This window comes from Leuciscus leuciscus (assembly GCF_965113295.1).
Source record: "Leuciscus leuciscus genome assembly, chromosome: 2".
Classification (NCBI taxonomy): domain Eukaryota; kingdom Metazoa; phylum Chordata; class Actinopteri; order Cypriniformes; family Leuciscidae; genus Leuciscus; species Leuciscus leuciscus.
In genome coordinates this window covers 43,278,959-43,294,402 of record NC_138726.1, presented here as the reverse complement: position 1 = coordinate 43,294,402, position 15,444 = coordinate 43,278,959, and the positions used below count along the sequence as shown (strand labels likewise).

General features: G+C 42.4%; 1 protein-coding gene across 12 annotated transcripts in view; it reads left to right on the top strand.

Moving 5' to 3' along the window:
- sox6 (SRY-box transcription factor 6) overlaps positions 1–15,444 on the top strand; it is a 147,940-nt gene that overhangs the window by 106,037 nt on the left and 26,459 nt on the right. For all 12 annotated transcript variants that reach the window (XM_082150039.1, XM_082150038.1, XM_082150037.1 and 9 more), the window contains 3 exons: positions 3,435–3,514; positions 13,130–13,279; positions 15,113–15,290. In XM_082150039.1, the coding sequence (XP_082006165.1) occupies positions 3,435–3,514; positions 13,130–13,279; positions 15,113–15,290 (408 nt within the window). The remainder of the gene's footprint in view (positions 1–3,434; positions 3,515–13,129; positions 13,280–15,112; positions 15,291–15,444) is intronic.

Below are 15,444 nucleotides of genomic sequence, written 5' to 3'. Positions count from 1 at the left end.
GGGGAGAAAGTTTAGGACATAGCTTATTGCCATTTGTGCGCATGACTCGACTTATTGCCACAGATAATGCGATAGGACTCATTGCTGTTTGGGATGCCCAGCGTGGGGCGGCCCAGCCGGGTCAGTGCAAGCAGCAGAGGCCCGATGCTGATGGCCCTAACCCTGCAGTGAAACAGCAGAGATCCCCTTTCTCACACACTGTGCTCAATGGCTTGGGCTTGGTATAAAGAGAGGACTCAGGTCATTCTTTACTCAAATAGACTTGCGGAGGATAGCGATGATCCCCCCCGTGCAGACATGAACACATACGGATTGCTAATCGTGGATGTTCACGGCCTTTGGGATGCAATGAGCCCTCAATGCCCCTGCTGGTGGGACCGCTGACAGCCAGTGATTGTACAGAACAGATACGTTCATGTCACAGAGAAACGGGCATCAGACGTTTAGACATTGATACACACAATTGGCAATTGATGATCCAAGTTTTGAGCAGATATATCAGGGTTGTCCCTCATTCACAAATTAATTGAGAATTATTAATTCCTGAATGTGGATGCAGTATTATTTGTAATAACATGAATTATTATTTTATTATATATATACATTTAAATGCAATTTATATTTGAATGTTAGACTGTACATTTAAAATGAATCGAAATTCAAGGAAATGCATATAATTGTAAAGGTTTTTAGGCAATGGATAGATCAACTTCCTATGGGGTGTGGCCAATTAAATTCAGATTTACACTCATGAATTTAAGGGAGCGAATTCTTCAATTGCTTAGGATAATGGCCAGTCACTGTTCCAAGTAGTTTTGTCTTATTTATTTATTTGCCTTTTTATTTTATTGGAGGCTGGAGTGTAGAGACGAAAGTATGGTTAAGAGACAGAGGAACATGACGTGGCCAACAGCTCTTACATGTTCTGAGCATGTTTTGAACCACAACTCTTAACATAACTTAAAATACAAAGTATTTTTTTAATAGAAAAGAGCCTTCAATCTTGGCTTGGAAGAATGGCTGTAAGCATGGTAGACACTGAGCACTTTAACAAAACTGTTGATTTCAAAGAGAGCCCCACTCTGCTTGAATATTACACATGCTTGGCTCTTGGCATCAGGTGGAGTAGAAGTGAAGAGGCTGCAGAAGGAGCACTCCGCCATCCAGTCCTCCCCGTTCTCCTCCACCTTTTAATTAGCCTCGCAGCCCTCGCTTCTTATGGAGCACCGGCCCGCATCAGCGGTAGTGGTGCCCTGTGCAAGACCCTTGGGTCCTTCTACTTAAAGAGGCCCCGTTCCAAGTTTGGCAGTCCAAATTGGCCTCGATTTGCAGCATGATACCTGGCTGAAACAGAATACACTATGAAGCTCTCTAGTAATGCCTTTATGTGAGAAAGCACTTTAAGCATTATTTAGCAGCCCACCATTTTATAAAGAAAAGAAGACAGAGGAGTATTGTGTTCTGAGCTTGAGAGAGTTTGCCCTTTCCTGCTTGGTGTCTTTGCAAAGCTTGCTTTGATAAGGTACCTCTCTAATAAAGTGATGCTATCACAGGGGAATTACATGATGTGTGAGCCAACAGCGTAGTTTTCAGTCACTTTTGGCTACTCTGGCTGGCCCTGTTACATGGGGATAGCTTATGGTCAGTGTTGGTCAGTTTTGTATATGTGTGTGTGTGTGTGTGTGTGTGTGTGTGTGTGTGTGTGTGTGTGTGTGTGTGTGTGTGTGTGTGTGTGTGTGTATTGTATGTATGTATGTATGTATATTTATTTGCTTGATTTTTTTCAAAAACATTGCAGTGCATTGATTAATATCTTGTTGCATTCTTCTTCTTATTATTAATTCTTAACATATATTAATTTAGCAGATACTTACAAAAGAGGAATACAACAAAGCAATTCATCCTAAGGAGGCAGAAATGTAATTTTTTTTGTCTTTGTTAGTTTTTGTGACACTGACAAAATCATACAAAGTTATTAATCAAAAATGTTCTCAGTTATTTTGTTTGATGAGACTAATACTGCCTAGTAGTACCCAGCAGTGTTCTCAGAGGTTGCTGAATCAGATCTGAGGGAGCCCACTATTGGGCCCCAAGGTGGGTTGATAATAAGCTCTTGGCCCTTGGCCTTAGCAGGCTTGGAGAAACAACCCGATTGGGCAGTGGCGTCACTGGAGCCTCCCTGGCATCCACTGGCTGGAGACAGGCAGAATTGCCTTTTAAACTAGATTCACTTTCACAGACTGACATAGAGAAAGCTGGCAGCCGATCTCGTCTACTTGAGACACTGGCTGCCCACCCATCCCCCAGACCATTAGCCTTGGCCTAGTGTTCTCTGCTGGCACTTGACCTGCCCATGGCTCACATGACATATCACCACAAGGAGAGAGAGAGAGAGAGAGAGAGAGAGAGAGAGAGAGAGAACCTTGAACGATAATGACCCCCTCTACGACTCTCACTGCACTATTTGAAATCTGTTCAGTTGCGTTCTTTATTCACTTCTGCCACAGGGTGGGATTGAATTACCTGGCTGCATCACAATGTGCTGTGGTCAGTCAGAAGTGAGTGTGGTGTGGGGTTGGGGGGGTATATATGTTTACCCCCATGCCTGTGGCTTAATAGCTCCATATGTTTGTGAGAAGAAGTGACAGGCAGAAGTGGGGGCTGAAAGAGGGCCAATTCCCCTTCCATGGGCACACTTCATTCAAAGCTCTGCTTTTAGAGCCAGAGACAGTGTAATATACACCAACCACAGTAAAACACACATCTCACACACTTAACACACACTCATTTCTGGAAAAGGTTACAAGGGCTGTTTCTCCAGGGGTTTTGTGTTCGAACCTGTATGTTGTTTTTTTTCATCTGATTCCTATTGTGTTTTCTATTCGCCCTATTGTATTGCTTAATTCTATTGGATACGTTTGATCTCATGATGAAAATGTCCTACAAGCTGTATTTGCATAAAATTTTGTCTTGTTAAAACCTGTTGAAGTTGGCGTCAACACCCTCTCTCACACACATACGTATGTTATTGTGCCAGATCACATTGTAAAACACATAATGGCATGTAGAACAATAGTTTGACTAGTCAAGCCTCTCACAAAACATGATATTGTGAACAATAAAGTAAAATGGCATAACCTTGCGCACAATGCACACCCAGATGAGAAAGGACTGTGCAAGTGTGGGCAAAGATAAAAAAAGGAAAAGGCAAAAAGCCCGAGTGTGAGAGAAAGAGAGACGTTCCAGTGTAAATCCCACTCTGCTCTGGCCAGCTAACTCTTTTGTGAGTGCAGATGTTTGGGCTGAGTGCCGAGGCTGGGTGCAGGCAGGCCCACAGGAACTGTGTTGGCACTTGTCTGGCCTGCCGTTGGGCCGCTCATTGTCTCAACCTGTGCGCATTGTTCACTATCTCCCCCTCCTCCTTTCTCCGACAGGTGATAACTACCCGGTGCAGTTCATTCCATCCACAATGGCAGCTGCTGCCGCGTCAGGACTCAACCCTCTGCAGCTCCAGGTATGTACAGTCACAAAAGAATTTACGGGCAGTGGGCCAAGCCCTCAGCACCGTGTGAGCAAACCAGCTGTATGCTAAATAACAAGTTAGAGCTAAATCGCTCACACAACGGTCCACCCCTGCAAGCTTAACACCTTCCATCTGCAATATAGCCCGTTTTTACAGCGCAGCCTTGACGTCTATGCATGGGAACCGGGTGTTGCATCAATGAAGAGTATTTCAGGGGCCCCGCATACCTTAATTGCTTTATCTGTTGACACCGTTCGGAGTAACTTTATGGTATCATAATGATGGAAGAGCTTTCAGGACCCTCTGGGCTGCCTTGGGAACATTTCTCAGATGTAATCTTCATGTTCTTTAATATAGATTCATATCTTCATACAAGTTTATCTCATCATGTTTGTCATTTTAATTGTTTCTTTTAATCCTGATTTTTGCTTTGTTTACTTTGTCACATACATAGAACAAGTTTTTTTTTTTTTTTTAGCTGATAGCAAGAGAAAGGGTTTTATTACAGCAACTAATGTCATTAGTCCTTCCTGTTTAGATTATTTGTAAAAGTTGCGCTTTGAAACTTTTTACATGTTCCTTGAAGTTCTTTGAACAAAGACTGAACGAGAACGAGAGTTGAAGGCGATACAGCTCGCAGCCCTGTAGTGGATTCATTTATTCATTTTTTTCCCTCACTTTTTTTATTCATAGACAGTTGTTGTTTTGTCAACAACAGTGGTAAGTGGTTGATAGCAATTAGACATTAAGCTCTCTGATAGCTAGGAATGTTACAAAACAAAGCTGAGAGCGGAGGCAGGACGTCGTGCAAGGGAGAGAGGATAGGGGAGCGTTTTGTACTTTTTCTTCTTGCTGATACATGTGCACAATTTGTCCTTCGGAGCTTATCGCTCTCAGCATTAATGAGCCTTGGCAAGTTGGAACAATGCTTGCAGCTGGAGCTAGAAAAGCCTTTGCTATAGCATGCGACTTTGGGGAGAACCATCATCTGTGTTGAAGGTGTGGAATGTGTCTATTCATGTTAAAGTGTATGTAAAAATGTGCGTGCGCTTGTATGAGTGAGCTTAAAGGGGAGGGAGCTTGCGAGCAAAAACAGATTAAAAATCATTTCGATCCGTACGTGTAAGCGTGTCTTCCCTCCTCCCTTAGGAGTAAGCTGCGGTTGCAGAACCAGGGCCCGTCCCGTCTATTTATAGCGTTCCTGATGGGTCAGCTCGAGTCTGGGATAGTCATATATCAGGAGGCACCGAGACCCCTTAGCCATTCATTGTGATAATACATTTAACCCTGGGAATGGGCTGAGAGCAAGTCTCCGAGTCCATGACTTCGCTGACCTTTAGAAAATACAGTAAACACAAATGAGTTGCATTCCCATTAATTGAAGTTTGTCTTTCAGCCACAGATTTAGCCAAGCAGATTGGTATTTACTCTCGGTACCCTTCAGTCTAAGAAAGCCCTGCTAGTCAAACATACCCTTTCCGCCGCAACTGAGCAGCTATCATCACGCGGAAGATGATTAAAAACGATCAGGACAGAGATAGGGGAGATGAATCTCATTCCGAGTGCAACAATAATGCCATTAGTGCTCGCGTTGCACCCATCTGGCTTAGACTGAGAAGTTGCGTGCAGAAGTTCACTATGAGGACAAAGGGACAGGCAAAACATTATTTTTAAAGAAAATGTCAACCGACAGATGCAGAAGAGGTTGTAATTTAGTGGGGAAGGGCGATTTGGATTGATTTGTTCGGCAGTTAGCACGTGCTAGCATGCGGTTGCGGCTGCTTTTGTCTCTCTTCCTCCTTTGAGCAGAAATAACAAGCTTTGAATTCCTGTCTTAAATCAAAGGAAGCAAATCTTTTAAAATATGTCAGATAAATGAGGGCCAGCGCTAGGTCAGTGTTAATGAGAGGTATGTATGGATTTGTCTGCTGTGTCTGGGTGATTATCTGTAATGGCAGTATCACTGAGCTCTTGCCGCTTATGCATCACTGATCCGCTCGGTGGGAGTGACCTCACCTATGAGATCCCCACTTCCTGTGCCAGTGGACCCACCCACCCTGTGCCACTGGCTGGGTGCATCTGTCTAATTAGAATATCTTCACTTGTCAGCAATTCTGGCAAGGTATCATTTTCCCTAATTTGCTCGGTTTAGACTGGGGAAATATATGAACCTTAAAAAATGCTCTGATTGGAAAGGAATTAATTCCCACAATGCCGTGCTCGGTCATGCAGGAAGAGGGACGGCCGCTCTGCCAGTCTTAATGTTGTCGATGCTACCACTCGCAATTTTACCGTGTCATAACAGTAAGTGGGCTGCCTGTGGAATCTCTCTCTTTCTCTCTCTCTCTGTCTTGTCTCTTTCCCGTCACCCTGGCCCGTCCGCAGGCTAACAAAAGGCCTCAGGTCCCGGGGAGTGGAAATGAAAGCGGTCAGGCGATCTGAGAGCGTAATTTGCTTGTCAATACATTTCCCTCGACTGGCGGCACACGCGTACATGCGCCCGCTTGTCACCCCGTGTCCCAACGCGGCGAGTAATTTCGTTCAATGCATTCCTGACAGATTGGCCCTTGTCTGCAAGTCACCAGAGAAAAGCTGCTCAAACTATTCCCCAGACCGCATGCCTCTCTTCATTAAGACCCTCTCAGGGTTCAGGATGAGCTGTGCACGGCCTCCAAACAATGGCTCCATCCCCCGGCGTTGCCTCCCTATTAGAAGTGACACCTCTCACCTCCAGGCGGAAATTGTTTTCGGACTGTAGCCGTATGGCCAGACAGTCTAAAAGGAATTATCCTAATTCTACAAAAGAATTCGATTTTATTTTTTGTCTGTTTGAATTGGCATTTAATTTGGTAGCATTCAAGATCACCTTAGATCAATTGCTTTGAGGAAAACAATTTCCTTAAAGCCATTCTCTCCTTGATATATTGTTTTGCCACAAGTTCTATACAGATCTCAAGTCAACTTGTGAGAGGCCTGTTTTTTATCATTGGAGGAAGTCTTTTGGGTTTAAGCAGTCCTAAAATAAAACATCATGGGATAAAAGCAGAACATCTGGGTTTCCCCGTGGCATATAATAAAGGGAGCAAAAACAAATAGGACATGCTGGCCTCTCTCTTGCTCTCTCTTTTACTTGCTTTTCTTTTCTCCCTCCTTTCATTATTTCCTAATCCTTTTCTTTCTTCATGAAATGAATTTACTGTTGAATTTAAAGAGCATAATTATTTAAAAATATGATATATATTCTGGGGTATATTTCTGGAGAGTCTCTGAGAGTCTTTGAGACCCCAATCAGAACACAAGGGTTAAATCTGTGCAGAATTTCTTAAGCTAAAGGTGCTTTATTTCATGCTTGAAGACTGTACTTGAGAGTCAGGGAAACTTCTCCGAAACTTCTGCTGGGGTTGAGAAAACTAGGGAAGAGAGGAAATACTGTTATCTTTTGTTTGGATGCTCATGTCTCTGCATTCCGGATGTGTGGAGGGAGCAGGGCTTTCTGCCACGGCTAACAAGTGGAGCACTTTGACTATGAGCTGCAGAAATGAGAGCGAACAGCTGCTGGTGTGATTGAGGAGGAGAGGAGAGAAAGAAGGAGAGGGGAAAGGAGTGGCGCGTGCTGTGCGAGACAGACTCCGGAGAGATAGCCAGAAGACGAGAGGCGGTGTGAGCACAGGGCAGAGGCTCTAATGGGAGGGATAGGTGGACATCTGGATGGACAGAATTGTAAAACAGAGAGGCAAGTAAACAGATAGGGAGAGATGCAAACCATGTAGCCTTAGATGACCACCTGGGTTGAGACCAGCACAGGGTTATTAGCATAGGCTTGTGTAGCAGAAATTTATAGGACACATCATACCTTTCAAGTAAGTGAAGCTATGTAAGGATAAAGATGGAAAAAAACGAGGCGGATGGGTTGAGATGGGGGGAGGGAGCAGGCTGGGCGCCAGCAGATGGGACAGATGTCTGGCCATACTGGAAAGCATTGGCGCAGCGCACTAGCGCACCCCTGCTTCCCTTTCTGACATCTGGGCCAGCCTGGGTCAGCCCGCCTGCCTTGGGCAATGAGCCTGGACAAGCCTTGTGGCAAACGGGCGCGGGCGCCCCAATGCTACTGAAATGGCAGAGTCGACCATGCGGCAGTAACCGTCCTCTCTCCAAGCTTCTGCTCAGCTGTGGCCATAGAGATAGCCGAGGAGAACACACAAACACAAGAGCCTTAGTGTATGTAATTTAGTGTGTATAGTGTGCGTATGTTTTGACGTATGATAATGTATCAGTGGGGTTTTTTGGCCTCGTGGATACGTTTCAGTGAGCTCAGACTGGGGCCTATGCGGATAAGTTGGAGAGACAGTCATGCACCATTATAGCTAGAAGCACTAAAATTGGCTAAATCTGCCACTGTATTTCACAGCATCTGTCAGAGTGCAGTCAGCCCCTCTCTTTAAGAGCAAACAAGAGACTCAAGTTGTTGTTTTTTTCCTTGCATGATGGCCTATTTGCCCATCATATGTGCTGAAATCTAGTGTTTCATGAGCCATTTCGGTTTGCGGTCTCATTCTGTTATAGCACAAGCACAAAAATTCTGAAAATATGCACACTGTGAACACAATAAAGGTAAAGTACATTACTGTTCAAAAGTTTGGGTGGCCGGAAAGTGTTGTTGTTGTTTTTTTAAAGAAATGAATACTTTTATTCTGCAATGATGCATTAAATTGTGCATCAAGGATTTATGCACTTTTTTTTTTTTTTTTTTTTTTACTTTTTTTTACTTTGTTTATAGCCTAGTGTAATGGAGTTTAGACAAGAACATTTGGGTGAGAGAGGGAGAATGGGATTGCAATACGACCCAGGTCAGACTCGAAATTTTACAGTATATGTACGCACAGCTCACTGCACCACAGCTCTGTCTTTGAATTTTGACCCAAAAAAAGCGTAACCTTTCTTAACCGTGCCTTTTCCATTTATAAACAGTTTATCTTGAGCGTTTACATACCTCTACACAGAGGTGGAGCACTGAATTAGCTCTCGAGACACTTGAAAGCAAAGTATCCCTGAGTGCTGATGCGTCCAGTGGTGTGGTCTGAAAGTGTCGGGTAATCTGGATTATCTGCAAATACTGTTGTTGCAGGCAGAAATGGTGGGTTCTCTCATTTAACCTCTTTTCTCTCCAGAGGGGTTGCTTTTAATTATCAGAGGATAACCGCCTGACCTTGGGCTGGACTCCACTCATTTGGAATCCACGGACTGTGAGATGGGCTTGGCTCATATGTGCGGGAGCGGAAGGCAGGAGATATTAGTTGGTCTGCTTATGTGTGTCGCTTGAAGTATGAAGACTGCGGGCGAGCGAATTGAAAAGCCCCATTTCCCGAGCCGCTCTCTCTCTAACTAAGCTGTATAGCAGCGAGTCATTTAATGCTCAAGTGGACAAAGGTATTACCTGAGTCACTGGGGTGGATCAGGCCTTTTCTCTGCAGGCCTTTCTGAAACTACATGCTGAGAGCAGCTCAACATCTCTGCCTCTCTTTTTCTTTAGCTCTCTTTAGGCCTCGCTCCGGCCCCACTAGTGTTCTATCCCCAATGGCTCCCATTTCCTCTGAGCCAGCAGCTTCAGTACACACTGTAATAGCTCTCCACTGTGTAAGATTGCTGCTTATACACCACTTTGTATGTCTGTTGATGTTAGCGCACACGTGTGTGTGTGTGTGTGTGTGTGTGTGTGTGTGTGTGTGTGTGTGTGTGTGTGTGTGTGTGTGTGTGTGTGTGTGTGTTGAGGTAGCAGCTGATGCAGTGCTCATCTTTTGTTCCTCTTTTAAAGAATCAAAGCCAATAACCAAATTAAGGGCGAAGTTTGGAAAGACTAGTGTCAAATAAATGTTTTACGATAGATTTTATATATATATATATATATATATATATATGTGTGTGTGTGTGTGTGTGTGTGTGTGTGTGTGTGTATATGTATGTGTATATATATATATATATATATATATATATATATATATATATATATATATATATATATATATGTGTGTGTGTGTGTGTGTGTGTGTATATATGTATATGTGTATATATATATTATTTTTTTATATATATATATATAATATTACATTATATTAAATTACATTATTCCCTGTATTGTACAAAAATATTAAACCCATTAACAGCACATTAAATGCTTCACAAAAACATTTGTTTAAAGTGTTCCAGTAGAAAGTATCAATTTTAGATTTCGAAGATCAGAATATATATCAATATGTGATCTTTCACTCCTCATTTGTGAGACAGAAATAGTGAAATCTTTATTTTTGTAGCTAGATGTTAAGCATTAATAGACAGTGTTAACTCAGACTGATGATGGGATTGATAGATTGATGGGATCAACCATGCTCAGCCTTTTAGTTTTGTGGGGCAGGGGCCATGAAGCCAGCTTGTCCCGGCTGCCCTGTTCCCTGTTCGGCCATTGACTTTCAGCATAACCCTCATTAGCGTTGGCCCTGTCTGCTGTGGAGACCCTGCAGTATGGCTGGAGGAGAGGCAGAGGAGGCCCTATGGAGCCCTGCATTACATGCCCTTCAGACAGACTACCACATGTGTCCTCACACCACATCAGCAGTCTCTCTTTCTCTCTGTGTGTCTCCTTTTGTCTATTTTCGCACCTTTCAGCATCAAAACACATGGCCTTAATATACAAGCCACATTGTGCACAGCTTGGTGTGATGGACACATATAAGAGGGTTGAGCGTCCTTTCCCATCCTGCCCTTGAAGTGAGCTACACGTCACACCTTTCTGTTAGTATTTACTGTTATTTTGCAGCGTCTTCTTGGCTGAGAGCATCCAGACCGCTTTACTCCTAACCCTGTGGCTTTGACCTGTTAATCAGGCCTCACAAAAGGCAGTCTGACTAGCTCTAATTTGAAGCAAAAGCCAATTACGCTCTTTTTCCGGAACAATAAAGTTCTTCCCACGCAAGGTCAGAGTCCCTCTGCCCATCCACATCAGCAGTGGCTCACTGTTAACAAACATCTGTCCAGCAGACTGGGCCGAGGGCTTTCTTCTTGTTCACAAGCACACAAACTCAGTCAAATACACACACTCACAATCTCGTTCACTTACTACCTATAGAGATCCAAAAAATAGTGATTGTGTTTTTAACTTTGCGGGACAAAGGCTTTCTGTTTACTGGGCTGCCGAGCTGCGCTATCACTGTGTGAACCTAATCAGCCTGCCATTTCCGCTGTCCGTGTGCCGGCGCTTGCCCCAGGTCTCCCGCAGAAGAATGACCCTTTTGTGCGGCACTAATGTGCAAGCGTTTAACTTTGGTACCGGAGAGCATTTTAGTGTTTATATCTCCTGATACATGTAGACACAAAGCACTTTGTCTGGCCTCAGGTTTTTCTGTATGAGTGGCTGAGGTGGGGCAGGCCACTAATGCTGGTGCCACTTTTTCCATTTCAGACAAATGGAGTCCTTATGTAGCCTAGTAAGGAAAGGGAAAGGAAATGAGAGCAGAGAGAGCTCGGGTACATACGCATTAAAAAAAACCTTTATGCTTTTTTGGGGGGGTTGAAAATACAACGACTGTGGCTGTAAAAACAAATAATATCACTGGGCCACTATTTTTAGGGGAGACTGAAAAAAATGGCTTAAATGTTGGCATTGTAGATTTGGGCTTGTCAAATCATAAAGTGAGGAAAATAAAGTATCACTTAGTCTGATCTAGTTTGAGAACTATTGATTAAGTGGTGATATTTTAGACTGAAGTTTTTACATTTATGATCCAAGCATTTATTACTTTTAACTTTTTTGTGTTTGTTTTTGTCAAATAGGATTAAATTAATTAAATTATAAAAACAAAAATTACACTGTAAAGAAAAAGCTGAGAGGACTAACAGGTAATGTTGTGGCAGAAAATTACTAGTACCTTTTTAGGTTTACTGATATTACATTCAACCCTAAAACACAATGCAATGCATACTGTAATTCAAAATGTGGTTCGAACACTTGTTAAAAAAAAAAATTCCTTGATCGTAACACGGAGCCCCTGAAGGGTCCTTTGCAAAAATTGAAATTTACAGACTTGGGGCATATTTTTACTGACCGAAAAAAAATATATATAATCATGGATGTTATTTATACAATCAACATCAACAAAAAGTAAAAAAAAAAAGGTGTTCTGAGGTGCTATTCACAGGTAGCTGTGTATAATGAACAATATCGCTAGAACAGTATTATTTTACTATTATTTATATAGTATTATATTTTTTATATATATTTTGAATAAGCTTTAATTTTTAAATTTTTTGTACTATTCAGATTTAACTTATTTTATTTCAGTTTTAGTTCCATTTTATTTATTTATCTCCAGGTAGATTTTTTTAGGGATTCAGCTTAACCTTATTGTAGTTATAATTGTAAGTTTTGAGTTTCATTTTTGTCTTACTATACTGAATGTTGTTATGGTAGATTTTTAGTTAGTTAGTTGGCAAGCTTTATTACTTTATTGTCCACCAATGTGGAAATTCTCCTTTGGCTTCTCATAAAAATCATTTAATTCATATTGAATGTTTTTAGAGCTGATTTTATCTGATATTATGTCCCATGCCCTGGTTATTTAATTTTTTTTTACCTGATGTGATTCATCGTACTTAATGTGAGAGTCAAAAGACAATATAAGCATTTACCTGCTTGCTAATCAATATTTGCCTGAGGGAAAGCAACAGAAGTATGATTGTTTTAAGCATCTATGAATTATACACCCCGCTAAAACAAATATCGATAATGTTGTACGATTTGACATTCTAACCAAAGATTTAGTCTTTAATTTATCCTTTTGATCTAACGTTGCTTTGTTTTTATTTTTTTAATGGTGCTGTTATTCTTTTTTCTGTCTGGTGTGTGGGTATTAGCGATGTGTTGAAGTAAAACTCCTTCTCAATAGGTTATGACAGACAGTCAGTCTCAAAGCTGAAATCTAAACCTCTCTCACACACTTTCTCCACTCAGTGCTGATAAGTGATTGACAAGTTGCACTTCAGCATGTTGAACGAGTACCGCTGGAAGGTTTCTGATGTTAGCGAGCGTGTTGACCATGAGCCAGTGAAAATAAGCAGAAGAACATGAATTCTCTTTGTCAGGCTTCCTGTCTAAATGAATGTCTTTGATATAGCACATATTGGAAACTCGACTAACTTGAAATTGTGTAACTTCAGGGGAACGTACCCTACGCCATCATAGGGGGAAGTTCAGGTGTCTCAGTAGCAACTCGAAAAGGCGCCAATTAAAGTCAAAGAGGCTTACTAGAGGGAGCGAGGGGAAGGAAATCAGATCTTAGAAGCAGCTAAGCTTCAGTCTGCAAATTTGGTGTGATGAGTGGAAAGACGAGTGGCTCCAAGTCTCTTGTATTCGAGCCATTGCTGTGTGGTTTTTTTTGGGCTGCTGTCTCTCCCTGGATTCAGGCTTTGATATACAGTTAGACCTTTGATGGAGCTTCTATGCCGGGATGGAAAGGGGAAAAGAAATGCAAGGGAGAGAAGAAAAGAGAGAATAAAGGCTTTGAATGGTGTCTGGCTTTGGATGTTAACGCTTGTGGGTTGTCTCCCTCCTTACAGCAACTCTACGCCGCCCAGCTGGCCAGCATGCAGGTCTCTCCAGGAGCCAAGATGCCTCCACTGCCCCAGCCCCCCAATTCTGCCGGGCAAATCTCCCCGTCTGGCTTGAAGAACGAGAAGAGGTCCTCAACCCCCCTGGCTCAAGTCAAGGTACGGTCCCAGCCCGGTCTGATGTGCGAGTGGAGTGGTGCTTGACCTAGTCCTCTCCACTTCCTTATTCACTAAATCAGCTGTGGTAGGTACAGCAGCGAACAAGTGAGTGAGAGCTTGCCACTGGTTCTCCTCTTGCTCCGAGCCCATCAATCTGGGCTGCTTTTACAAGGCACCCGCTCTCTCAAGCAGAACTCTGTGGACAGGGTTGCTATGGCTTTCCCTGCTCCTGGAGAGCAATTTTTGGAACGCATGGTTTCTCATGACAGAGACTGGCCCACGTTTTCCTGCGCGTTACATTTAACTTGGACAGAACTGAGGCAATGACATCAGAGGCACATAATCTAAATATATTGATGAGGCTACAATGATGTGATGACTGTCTTTTGTTTCTTTTATAAGATCAACAGTCTGCTCCTCGCAGCATATAGTGCTTTTCCATCAGTCTTCACTGATATATATCATCATTTTGCTTTTTTGTGCTGCGGCTGAAACCTAAAACACTTGCACATTTGGAAAAGTTTAGTTTAATATGACAATAGAATGGGGGTAAATCATTGAGCTGAACAGTAGTGTGTGCGTAGCACCCGTAATCCTCTTCAGTTGCTCAGCTAAGCTGCTCCTCCGGGGCTTTTGGAGCGCTGCCCTTGGAGAGCGACGCCATATATCAACATCTCAGAGCATACGGTAAGATCATTGGCAATTACACTGAGCCAGAATTCAGAGTCGGACTGGCATTTTTAGACACTCTACTTCTGTTCATTTAGCCAACACGTGTTGTTTGAGATACATTATCTTAATATTGATCAAAGATGTTGCGCGATTTTTGCCCCGTTAACTCCATATGTAGATACGCTGTGCTTAATTAGCTAGCAATCTGTTTGTTTGTCTAGTTGAAGCGTAATTGAACGACAAACTGTTATTGGCAGTCAGATTTGTAAAGAGCTGGGGGCAGTCTCTGTATGTGGCCCATCTGTTTGGACAGTACAACACTGCCAGTGAAATTTTTTTTTTCTAGCCTTGACAAGATGCATTAATATGGTTAGATGTGCTTTTAAAGTTATTCTGGATTGATGATGCGATTTTGACACATTATGTATTGTTTTACTCGTCAACCAGCATATAGAAGAACCTTATATGCTTCTCAATGCTGCATTCATTTGATAAAAAACATTAGAACAGCAATTTTGTGAAATATTACAATTAAAATCAAATGTTTATTATATTTTAAAATGCATTCCTATGATGGCAAAGCTGAATTTTCAGCATCATTACTCCACTCTTCAGTGTCACATGATCCTTCAGAAATCATGCTAATAAGTTGATTTGGTGCTCAATAAACACTTTTTTTTTATTATCAGTGTAGAAACTGTTGTGCTGCTTAATAGTTTTGTGAAAACCATGACACAAATTAGATTTGTTCTCCTCACAGGGATCACATTTGGTCACCACAAAGACAACAAAACACGCACACTTAATTGTAATACATTCAGCCACAACAGTAACAAGCTCTCTAGCCTGATTGCATTTGTTTGAAACAGGATGTATCAGCTGTTAACTGTTTTTCTCTGGCCTGAGAGCAGGTGAGAAGATAAAGATGTGTGCTCAGACAGAGAGGGTTTTAATTAGCCCGAACAAAGCCTGGCCCTCACTGCACCGAGAAGCTATAGCATGGCACAGAGCCTGGCTATGAATACAGAACCCATGTCTTGGAGGAGCCGGACTAATTAGTCTACAGTAATAGCCTCTGGTGCATTGTCTTTTATGTAAGGTGGAAAGCGTCTCTCTATAAGACGTCCCTGTTTTAACAGAAGCTTTGTGTCTTTTTTGTAGGAGGAGGGAACACAGCCTCTCAACCTCTCTGCTCGGCCCAAAACAGCTGATCCCGTCAAATCCCCCACATCCCCGACACAGATCCTCTTTCCAGGCAGCAAGAGCAGCCCGAACAGCCTGTCCAAGAGTGGAGGCATCCCCAGTCCCATCGGAGGAATGGGTCGTGGTTCTTCTCTGGGTAAATCTTTGGATTATGCCTGCTTTTACAGTTCTATGTAGTGAAATATTTTATAATTATTAACATCCTCACTGCTGAGAGACTAATTGTATATTTCTAATTCTTTGTAGTGTGGAATCAGAGAGTGAACTTGACAAACTCCCAAATCATAATC